This window comes from Condylura cristata, unplaced genomic scaffold (assembly GCF_000260355.1).
Source record: "Condylura cristata isolate star-nosed mole 26May11 unplaced genomic scaffold, ConCri1.0 scaffold00023, whole genome shotgun sequence".
NCBI classification, from domain to species: Eukaryota; Metazoa; Chordata; class Mammalia; order Eulipotyphla; family Talpidae; genus Condylura; species Condylura cristata.
The window spans coordinates 23,779,796-23,791,140 of NW_004567124.1; the positions used below are offsets into that span (position 1 = coordinate 23,779,796).

The 11,345-nt window shown below is 50.1% G+C and overlaps 1 protein-coding gene across 1 annotated transcript in view; it reads left to right on the forward strand.

Moving 5' to 3' along the window:
• The first annotated feature begins 1,415 nt into the window (after positions 1–1,415).
• The window catches only part of STRC (stereocilin), a 16,416-nt gene continuing 6,486 nt past the window's right edge, over positions 1,416–11,345 (forward strand). Inside the window, exons 1-18 of the mRNA XM_004687858.1 lie at positions 1,416–1,467; positions 1,756–2,556; positions 2,641–2,665; positions 3,378–4,632; positions 5,531–5,593; positions 5,696–5,806; positions 5,971–6,137; positions 6,338–6,524; positions 6,645–6,760; positions 6,982–7,114; positions 7,712–7,894; positions 8,177–8,215; positions 8,389–8,556; positions 8,704–8,769; positions 9,211–9,336; positions 9,633–9,691; positions 10,455–10,578; positions 10,688–10,800. Of these exons, the coding sequence (XP_004687915.1) occupies positions 1,416–1,467; positions 1,756–2,556; positions 2,641–2,665; positions 3,378–4,632; positions 5,531–5,593; positions 5,696–5,806; positions 5,971–6,137; positions 6,338–6,524; positions 6,645–6,760; positions 6,982–7,114; positions 7,712–7,894; positions 8,177–8,215; positions 8,389–8,556; positions 8,704–8,769; positions 9,211–9,336; positions 9,633–9,691; positions 10,455–10,578; positions 10,688–10,800 (3,788 nt within the window). The remainder of the gene's footprint in view (positions 1,468–1,755; positions 2,557–2,640; positions 2,666–3,377; positions 4,633–5,530; positions 5,594–5,695; positions 5,807–5,970; positions 6,138–6,337; positions 6,525–6,644; positions 6,761–6,981; positions 7,115–7,711; positions 7,895–8,176; positions 8,216–8,388; positions 8,557–8,703; positions 8,770–9,210; positions 9,337–9,632; positions 9,692–10,454; positions 10,579–10,687; positions 10,801–11,345) is intronic.

The window sequence follows — 11,345 nt, forward strand, 5'->3', positions numbered from 1 at the left end:
AAAGAAAAAGTTTATGTGGATCACAGGATGAGCTAGGACCAGGAACAAGAAATATGACTAGATTGGATTCTTTCTTTAATACTTCTCTCAGTTTTTTAGAATGAATATGGTACTTTTGGTATGCAAAGGGAAGCTTTGGCAAAGTGATGCAATAGATAGCTTCATTTTTCGTAGCTTGTGATTCAAGTTGGAAAATCCCCACACTGCCCTATGTGTTAAGCATGGGTGAAGTCATTCCATTTCTTTGAATCTCAGTTTCCTTATCTATAAAGTGAAAAGTTTTTACCAGAATATTCTTTAGCTCCCTTCCTACTCTAAAATCCTACGATCTTAGTGTACTATCTAGGACCAAAGTGCATAAATAATGGATTTGAATGGGTGGGTTTGGGAGATCAAATAGAGGAGAATTCTATGGGAAGAGGGCCCTAATAATAGTTTAAGTGCAAACTCAGTGTTGAGTTACTGTTTAGCACTGGTGTCAGGTAAAAGTCTTTGGAGATACATAAACAGGGGATGGAGGAGATTTCTGTCCCAACCATATTATTTTTATGTTGTTTGGGATCTTTGTGTTTATGAGCACTTCCCTCTCTCCCTCTTTCCCCCTCTCTTCTCTATCTTTGTTTCACTGTGCACATACATACACCATGTGCATGAAGTGGGGGAAGTAGCCCCCTCTGACAGTGATTTAATCTGGTTCATCTATCTTATTAACTAAGATCTTTTCCTATACGGCTTTCACCCTGGCCTTGGGAAGAGAGCCAGAGGGAAAACCCACACATTTGAATGCTCTAATAAGTAAGTCATTCCTTTCTGGGTCTATTTCCTTATTCACAAGGTGAAAAGTTTGGTCTATATGATCTCTGTACTGCATAGCTCTTAACGTGTTGTGGTTCTGAGTACAGCACAGACCTTTGTTTTCATTTTCATTCTCCTTTCCTGTTTGTCCTGTTTACTTCTGCTTTCCCAGTGCCTTTCTCCTGGGGTCATTTTATCCCTTGATTCCCTCAGATCCCTCTTGCTTTTTTAGCTTCTCTGAGTTATCTTTGTTTGTTTGTTTGTTTTGCAGACCCTCAGATTATAGCCCTGGTCTCTAGTTCTCTGTGTCTCCCTACACCCATCTGCATCCTGGCTGCTAGCTTCATCTCTCTCCTTGGGTTCCTCCAAGGGCCCCCTTGGGATCCCCTATCATTCATCCCTCTTACAGAAGCACACCTTTCTCCAAAGTCAAAGGATCAGGTATTCAGTGTCTCAGGTGACAAACCTGCTGTCAGGTTACAGATATTATCTCCTGAAAGACCACATTACAGTGTCAGTGGAGACTAGAGCTGCCTGTCTTGCCCTGCCCTCGCCTGGCTATCCCACACAAGGTGAGAATAAGCAGAAGGCATCTCTGCTACCAGTGCTCACCTAGAAACATGGCTCTGAGCCTCTGGCCCCTGCTGCTGCTGCTGCTGCTGCTGCTATCTTGTACAGGTGAGAGGAACAGTGAGCAAGACTGGGGATGGAAGGGATCATTACTAGAGAGAGACTTAAGAATGTGAAGCTTATTAGGTAAGTACAAGATAAAGTAACTGGGAAGAGGGGCTGAAGCTGGAGCTAAGAGAAAATGAGCAATAAAAAAGCAGGTCAAGATTCATTAGAAAGGGATTCAGCTTATCTCCTTCACCTCATCTGTAGGCTCAGGCAGGGGTTTGGGCTCAGGGGCAGGACTGAAGTGCCTAAAATTTTAGGCACTTTACCTTTAGTGATCTCCAGTTTCTCTCCTTACAGTGATGCTGGCCCCTACTGGGCCTCAGTCCTTGGACCCTGGTCTCTCCTCTCTGAAGTCATTACTCTCCACTCTGCACCAGGTTCCCCAGGGCTCACTCAGCCATTCACGGTTCTCTGCATTCCTGGTCAACATTTCTTCTTCCTTTGAGCCTGGGAGAATGGGGGAGGAACCAGTGGGAGAGCCCCCACCTCTCCAGCCCCCTGCCCTCCGACTTCATGATTTCCTAGTAACACTGAGAGGCAGCCCAGACTGGGAGCCAATGCTAGGTCTGCTAGGGGATGTGTTGGCCCTGCTGGGACAGGAGCAGACTCCCAGGGACTTCCTAGGGCACCAGGCAGGTGTGCTGGGTGGACTCGCAGAGGTGCTTCTGGGAGCCTTAGTTCCAGGGGGACCTCCTACCCCTACCCGGCCCCCCTGCTCCCGAGATGGGCCCCCTGATTGCATCTTGGTGGCTGACTGGCTGCCTTCTCTGCTTCTGTTATTAGAGGGCACTCGCTGGCAGGCCCTTGTACAGGTGCAGCCCAGTTTGGACCTCACCAATGTCACAGACTTTGAAGGCAGGGAGCCAGCTCCCCACCTTTTGCAGGGTCTGTTGGGCTTGCTCACACCAACAGGGGAGCTGAGCTCTGAAGAGGCTCTGTGGGGAGGTCTGCTGCGCACAGTGGGGGCCCCGCTTTATGCTGCCTTCCAGGAGGGGCTGCTCCGAGTCACTCATTCCCTTCAGGATGAGGTCTTTTCCATCCTGGGACAACCAGAGCCTGATGCTAATGGGCAGTGCCAGGGAGGTGAGTGCTTCTGGGCAGTGGTTGGGCTGTGGAAGGGCCAAAAGTAGCGGCGTAGCAATAGTCTTCCTACTCTTTCTCTCCTAGGAAACCTTCAGCAGCTGCTCTTATGGTAAGTAAAAAGGAGAGCAGTTTTGAGGGGCCTGGGAAGTTGGCCTGTAGAGCGAAATAGGAAATGGATGGGAGGAGTGTGGTTTTGTGGTTTGGTATAACTGTCGGGATTGGTGTCCCTGCTCTACCTCTTCTTAGCCATCTTGCTTTGGGCAGATTGTAGTCTCACACCATGCCTCAGTTTCCCCACTTATACAGTATGGACAATATTAGCTACTGTAGCAATGTTGTGTGGGAGTAGATGAATTGATACTCTATGCACCACCACTTAGATTTGTGCTTAATGAATGCTGGCTAGGAAAGATACGTTGTGGAAGGAAAAGGCAAGACTATTCCTTCATCCCTTCCAATTTCAGTCGTCAGTGCCAGGGCACATATTCAGCTACTGGATAGATTTCCTGATATGAGACCGACTGAAAGTTGTGTTTAAGTACCTAAAATCTTGAAGAAAGGAGAAGGGAGGGGATCAAGTGGATGGAAGGGGCCCTACCTGGGCTGCTCCCAGGTGATTTTTGTGCCCAGGCAGGACAGATTTGTCTTCCCTTTCCCCTATCCCAGCAGTTAATCCACCTATACTCGTAGGATCCTAACTTTAGGAAAAGCTTGTTCTATGCTTGTCACCTCTTCTGTAGAGATCTGGGCCAGGGTCAGAATCATCAACTGAAGAAAATATAAACTGACCAGATCCTGCCTGCTCCTCCCTCTGCACCCAGGGGTGTCCGGCACAACCTTTCCTGGGATGTCCATGCGCTGGGCTTTCTGTCTGGATCGCCACCCCCACCTCCTGCCCTTCTCCACTGCCTGAGCATGGGTGTGCCTCTGCCCAGGGCTTCCCAGTCCTCAGCTCACATCAGCCCTCGCCAACGGCGAGCCATCTCTGTGGAGGCCCTCTGCGAGAATCACTCAGGCCCAGCACCACCCTACAGCATTTCCAACTTCTCCATCCACTTGCTCTGCCAGCTCACCAAGCCTGCCACCCCACAGCCCCCTCCCAGCACCGGTGCCGTCTGTCAGACAGCTGTGTGGTACGCTATGTCATGGGCACCAGGTGCCCAAAGCTGGCTAAAAGCTTGCCATGACCAGTTTCCTGATCAGTTCCTGGAAGCCATTTGTAGCAACCTCTCCTTTGCAGCACTGTCTGGCCCCAACCGCCGCCTGGTAAAGCGGCTCTGTGCTGGCCTGCTTCCACCTCCAACCAACTGCCCTGAAGGTTTGCCCCCTGTTCCCCTCACCCCAGAGATCTTCTGGGGCTGCTTCTTGGAGAATGCGACTCTGTGGACTGAGCGGCTGTGTGGGGAGGCGAGTCTGCAGGCCGTCCCCCCTCGCAATCAGGCCTGGGTTCAGCATGTGTGCCAGGGCCCCACCCCAGATGTCACTGCCTCCCCACCCTGCCACCTTGGACCCTGTGGGGAGCGCTGCCCAGATGGGGGCAGCTTCCTGATGATGGTCTGTGCCAATGATACCATGTATGAGGCCCTGGTGCCCTTCTGGCCTTGGCTGGCAGGCCAGTGCAGGATAAGTCGTGGGGGCAATGACACTTGCTTCCTAGAGGGGTTACTGGGCCCTCTTTTGCCCTCTTTGCCACCACTGGGACCGTCCCCACTCTGCCTGGCCCCGGGTCCCTTCCTGCTTGGCTTGCTGTCCCAATTGCCACGCTGTCAGTCTGCTGTGCCAGCTCTTGCCCACCCCACACGCCTACACTATCTCTTACGCCTGCTGACTTTCCTCCTGGGACCAGGGGCTGGAGGGACTGAGGCCCAAGGGATGCTGGGGCAGGCCCTGCTACTATCCAGCCTCCCGGACAACTGCTCCTTCTGGGATGCCTTCCGCCCAGAGGGCCGTCGCAGCGTGCTGCGGACAGTCGGGGAGTACCTGGAACAGGAGGAGCTGCCGAACCCATTGGACTTTGAGTCCTCTACCAGCCACAGTTCTGGTATAAGCAAGATGGAATTGCTGGCCTGCTTCAGTGTGAGTGATCTGCCAAGGAAAAAGTTTGTTAAACAGAAGGAAGCACCGCCAGGGGATTTCTATAAAACTGAGAGACAGAGTGTCTAGTGCAATGGTTTCAAGTATATAACCCTGGAGCCAGACAGGCTTGGGCTCACACTGTGGTTTTGTGGTCAGTCTTGGACAAGTTATTTAACTTCTCTGAGCAATAGTATTTGCATCTATAACTGGGGGAGAATAAATAGTGATACTCTTAGGGTGGCTATAAGGATCACATGAAATAATATATGCTATGGGCGAAGCTCATGTGTGATATATGAACACAGAATAAATGTTATCTCATTATTTGCTCTGACTCTTTGAGTCTACCCATCTCTGCTCCAGAAAGGAAAGAGATCAAATTGGAGGGCTGGTATTCTGTCTCTAGAGAGTGAGAACTGGAAAGGAAGGCAGAAATGAGAAAAATTTAATGTAACAACAAATCAGAAGACTTGAGGACTAGGCTCAACTATGCCACAGATTAGTGTGGGCTCAGACAAGTAATTTAACTCTTCTCTGTAGAAGGAAGGGTCTAGAATGCCAATAGCGTAATTCATTGAGAGCCTGTTATATGTAAGGTACTTTGCAAGGTTCTATAGGGTATGTAAACATTCCTTACTCCATGTTAGGGCCCACTATTCTCAAGCCCTGGGACCAGTGAAATGGGATTAGACAGTCAGAGTGATTTGCTTCAGATCTGTAAGTACTTACTGAAACAATAAGTAAAGAAGTTAGAGGTATGGTCCCTGACCTTACTGTCTAAGGAGATGCACATACTAGCTTAAGGAGCATCGTAGTGAATGATGTTGGATTGCCTGGGGAAACTGCAAGAGGGTCAGAGGAGATCCCTTTCTCGGTCTCTTACTTGTCTCTCCATCAGCCTGTGCTGTGGGACCTGCTCCAGAGGGAGAAGAGTGTTTGGGCCCTGCAGATTCTAATGCAGGTAACAGTTGGGGGGAGACGCAAGTGTGGATTGGGTGTAGCCATGAACTGAGCTCCCTGCCTTGTGAGGCAATACCACCATGACATGACTTCCTATTCCCAGGCATACTTACACATGCCCCCCGAGAATCTCCAGCAGCTGGTGCTTTCAGCAGAGAGGGAGGCTGCTCAGGGCTTCTTGACGCTCATGCACCGTTCCTGGGCCCAGTTGCAGGTGGGCATAGGAGAGGAAGCAAGGGGGATGGGAGAAATCTAGGATTCCAGAGTGCCTGGAACCTCATGTGCAGAAGATTTGTCCTTTAGAAGAAGGAACTCGAGAGGCAACGGCTTGTATACTGAGTATTTCCTGAACCTGCATCTATTCCTGTACCCCCTCAGGTACCGCCATCGGAAGAGCAGGCCCTGGGTCGACTGACAGCCTTGCTGCTCCAGCGGTACCCGCGCCTCACCTCCCAGCTCTTCATTGACATGTCACCACTCATCCCCTTCTTGGCTGTTTCTGACCTGATGCGCTTCCCACCGTCCCTGTTGGCCAATGACAGTGTGTAAGGAAGCTGCACCGCTTCTCCTGATCCTGGCAGGGTCAAACCAACCCCACCCACTTAGTGTAGCCCCATCTGGAGTTGCGCTTAATTAAAATTAGGGAGTATCTCCTTCCTGTCCATGACAGCAGTGCTGTAGCAAGCCAGGGGACAACAGTTTGGAACAGGGCCAATGACCCATTAAGAATCATTACTCTCCCCAGCCTGGCTGCCATCCGGGATTACAGTCCAGGAATGAGGCCTGAGCAGAAGGAGGCTCTGGCAAGGCGACTGCTTGCCCCAGAGCTGTTTGGGGAAGTGCCTGCCTGGCCTCAAGAGCTGCTGTGGGCAGTGTTCCCCCTGCTCCCCCATCTCCCACTGGAGAACTTTTTGCAGCTCAGCCCTCACCAGGTATGAGAATCGTTCTCTGGGACTAGCCCACTTTCTGCTCGGTGGATTGGGAGTCAGTGGTATATCTCCTTGTGAGCCCCTCACAAGTGTCTCACAGTGACCCCAACACAACCCCAATAGATCCAGGCCCTGGAGGATAGCTGGCCAGCGGCAGGTCTTGGTCCAGGGCATGCCCGGCATGTATTACGCAGCCTGGTGAACCAAAGTGTCCAGGATGGAGAAGAGCAGGTGCGCAGGTAAGTGGTTATAAGACCAAGACCACAGTGGGAAAGAAACAGGTACAGATGCTGCAGTGGTTGGGGTCCAAGAAAGGAAGAGGCAAGAGGGAGGTTCCAGGTAGTGTAGGGCTCTAGAAGTGAGACCAATCCATGTTACCTAGTCAGTGGTCAGAGTGCCTACTCCATGCAGCTACACGGTCCCTGCCTCAGTACCAGCTTCAGTTTTGTGCCCTCTGCAGGCTGGGGCCCCTTGCCTGTTTCCTAAGCCCTGAGGAGCTGCAGAGCCTGGTGCCCTTGAATGATCCAATGGGCCCAGTGGAACAGGGCCTGCTGGAATGTGCAGCCAATGGGACTCTCAGCCCACAAGGACGGGTAAGCCCCTTAGCTTACGCTTATAAGACACCAGGCTTTTCCTGGGTCTGTGTGGATGAGTTGACCAATAATCTTAACCAAGACTAGCAGAGTGGTGCCAGCCATCCCTCCAAGTCTGTCAGCTCCATTTTTTTAAGCTTTATTTACGCATACAGAACTGGGGTACAGTCCAGAGGTGCAGGGGTGGTGAGAGGATTCACCAGAGACAGAGTGGGGAGCAGAACAGACTGAATGACGAAAAACACTGCTGAGGGGAGCAGTGGGTGGGTCAGGAGAGGTCTGCCGTGCCATGTGGTCACCTCCAGGGCTGGGGATCGATCTAGCACTGAAGCAGCTGAACCTCACTTGCAGTGATGTGCTGTGCTTTAACCCGTTGCGCCACCAGGGAGAACCCTCCACTCTCTATTTTATGCTCATTCTTATCTGTTATCACCTTTTCCTGACCCTCTCCCAGACATACACTTGACATCTTTAATTCTGTGCTAGGCTTTATTCTTTACCATAGGCAAGGCCCTGGGTAGTCCTGTTGAGAGCCTGCAGGAGAGATTTAAGATTATCTGTCTTTTCTCTCCAGTCTCAAACCTTTTTTGGTTACAGGTGGCATATGAACTTCTGGGTGTTTTGCGCTCATCTGGAGGAGCTGTGCTGAGCCCCCGGGAGCTCAGGGTCTGGGCCCCTCTTTTCCCACAGCTCGGCCTTCGTTTCCTGCAGGAGCTATCTGAGTCCCAGCTTAGAGCCATGCTTCCTGCCCTGCAGGGAACCAGTGTCACACCTGCCCAGGTGAGCCTATCTTATTCCCAGGCATTTCACCTTTTATACCCTGGGGTCCCAGTCAAAAGAGTTACATTCAGGGACACCATCTGCCTACTGAAGTCTCCTTTCCCTTTGTCCCAAGGATTCCCTCATTTCCCTTCTTCAGATCAAGAAGGGTCCTGAGCCCCACTGGTCACTGGGGGTGTTAGGCACCTGGAAGCTTTGGAGGACAGGCCCTAACGACTGTTTAAGGTCTCATCTGGCTGCTAGGACCTGAGAGCTGTTGCCTTTTGTTCTATTGTTCCTTAGGCTGTCCTACTGCTTGGACGACTCCTCCCCAGGCGTGACGTAAGTAGCAGCAACTTCTTATCATCACCCTGTAATCTGCACCCCTCCTTTTCTCTCTCCCCCATAGCTGCTGCTTGCTTCCTTCCTCTCAACTCCCCTTTTGCTGCACTGTGATTATTACCTCCCATCACCTAGCTCTCTTCTTCAGGCCTCTTGTTTCTCTTGCTTTCTAGCTGTCCCTGGAGGAACTCTGCTCCTTGCATCCTCTGCTGCCAGGTCTCAGCTCCCAGACACTGCAGGCCATCCCCAGGAGAGTTCTGATTGGAGCCTGTTCCTGCCTGGCTCCTGAACTGTCACGCCTCTCAGCCTGCCAGACGGCGGCGCTGCTGCAAGCCTTTCGGGTATGAGGAAGGGTGAGCCAGTCAGGGACGTGGGCTCTGGCTGGAAAGAAGGCACCTTCCTTGAAGCCAAGGAAAGCCTCCATACCTTTCCATTTCCTTACATGCTCCTAATAGCACATCACACATACACTGCCAATTCTCATGCAGGTGAAAGATGGAGTTAAAAATACAGGTACAACAGGTGCCAGTGCAGCTGTGTGTATCCCTGGTCAGGTATGTGTGGAATTTCCCAGCTAAGTTTCTCTGTGTGTCCCTGGGCAGTTATATATGGGCATGCTACTGCACATAAACCCCTCCCCACCTCCCTCCAGTGGCCTTTAGGTTAGTTATGTGCCCACCAAGGCATTAGCAGCTCTCTCCAGTGTCAGATGCAGGACAGCATGACCCACTCAGTCCCGGACATCAAAGCCAGATGGGAATGAGAAATCTTCCAGACCAAATATCCCTATTTCAGATAAAAAGACCAAGACCCAGAGAGGCTGTGGGGTTTTAGTTCATCAGGTTCCTAAACTGCCTGACAGAGTCAAACAGCACATGCTGTACCACCCCTGTCAAGTTTTGCTCCCTGCCTGCCCTCATGGTTCCCCTTCTCTGAAGCCTGAGTTCTAACCCTGTCACCTATTGCTACACTGCTACGCTCATCCCCACTGGCAGCCCATGCCCACCACCTGGCCAGACTGCCTGCTTCCCCTGCTCCCATTAAAGCTGCTACAACTGGACTCTGCAGCTCTTCTCGCTGACCGAAGGCGCTACCGGGAGCTACCATGGTCTGAGCAGCAAGTAATTCTCCCCATTTTGCCTCAGAAATCCCCTTTCCCAAACTCTTTCACCTCCTTTACCCATCCCTCCTAGGTCAGGTACTTTGTCCTAATCTCTGTGACTTGATTTGCTTTTTCCCTCCTCCCTGCTTCTCCACATCTTGTCCAACTGCCCTCTCTCCCTTACTCTCTTTTGAGTATTTGGGAAATTAGGATGCTGGTAGGCCCATGGTCAGAGGCAGGACTGGGCCCAGGGAATTTTAGGTTCTAGGGCAATAGGTTCTGCTGGGAAGTGGCTCCTCTTTCTTTCTCTTGTAGGCACAATTTCTCTGGAAGAAGATGCAAGTACCCACCAACCTGACCTTGAGGAATCTGCGGTGAGTTTAAGTAATTCTTCTACTATTTTTTTAGTATTTTCCATGTGCCAGACACAATATGACATGTAATGGAAAGTATGAGATAGATGACACGTAGCCCCAGACTGGAAATTCTCCTGGCTCCTCCTACCCTCAGCCCTCTGTCCTTCCATGTTGTCTGTCCTGATTGTATCTAAGGAATTTAGAAGACCTCAGTTCAGCTCCCATTTCTGTTACCTATTTTTAGTCTTGGGCAAGCCATTTCACTCTCTAGCTTTGGTTTTTCCTTCTGGAGGGTAAGAGTTAAAATGGAACCTGCTTTGTAGGTAGTTGTTGTGAAGATTAAATGAGACAAGCATAGGAGGTAGTTAACACTATGCCTAACCAGCATAAACTCCCAATAGAGCTTTGCTTTTTTTAGTTTAATCCAAGGGTACTTTAGAACTACTAGCCAATCAGAAACAGGTAAAAGAATCTTTTCACCCACACCCACAATAAAAGAACTATGCGCTTTATAACCTAAAGACATGACAGTAATCTTAGCTGACCACATTTCTAGTAGAATGATTTTGGGAATTTCACCTGACCTCTTTAAATCTTTATATTTTACTCTAATAAATAGTAATGATGTTGTGAGGTAGCCAGTGAGAATATCTATAGAAAAGCAGTTCTTAAACTATAAATTACCATATGTGAACATCTGTACTTGTGTTAAGAGTACTGATATGAAGGAACAGACAGGCTGTGACATGTGTTAAGTGTCTACCCACCCACATACCCCCAGGGCTCTGGGAACCCTGGCAGGGGGCATGTCCTGTGAGTTTCTGCAGCAGATCAACTTGATGGCAGATTTCCTTGAAGTGGTGCTCATGATCTATCAACTGCCTACTACGGTTCGAAGAAGCCTGGTGAGTGGGGTTGCTTAAGCATTAGTGGAAGCAGGGAGGCAGGGATCCTGAGTATAGACTCAGCCTCAGCGCTCAGCTCTGTTCTCACCCTGCCTCCCCTGTGCAACAGAGGGCCTGTATCTGGGCAGAGCTACAGCGGAGGATGACAATGCCAGAGCCAGAGCCAGTAACCCTGGGGCCAGAACTGAGTGGGCTAGACACCAGGCTACTTCTGGACTTACCGTAAGTGCAACAACTGGAATTACTAGGTCCTCAGAAAGCTCAACCTGGAGCAAATCTGCCCTTAAGAAATGCCCTGGAGGTGGTGATTTTCCATCTGGTGATTCCTTGACATAAATTATAGCCAAAAGCACAAGATTCTATTTAAAGTTGCTCAATGAATTGACTGACTTGCAGATATGGCCCCAGCAGGAAATTCTGTTTTGTAGCCTGCCAAGCAATCTGAATGTATCCCAGCCCGTATTAATAGATTAGAACATTTAAATTAACAGAGGTGGTGGTTCAAGTCTGCCCCCAGAGGGTTATAACCTGCTTAGGAAACTGTGCTCTCTGTTTAGAGGAGTAAAGAGAAAAATTTATGAAAGTACAATAAATACCTGAGGGGCTATTGCATACAAAACAGTTTGGTATGTTTCTAAAAGGCCCCGTTGGGCATGAATGAAGAAATGAGTGAATTAGTATGTCACTCACATACTTCCCTATTGCCAACTGAACTATAAGTCAGAGTCTGAAAAGGCTGGTGTTTATCTTCTTGGGGTTGAAGGATG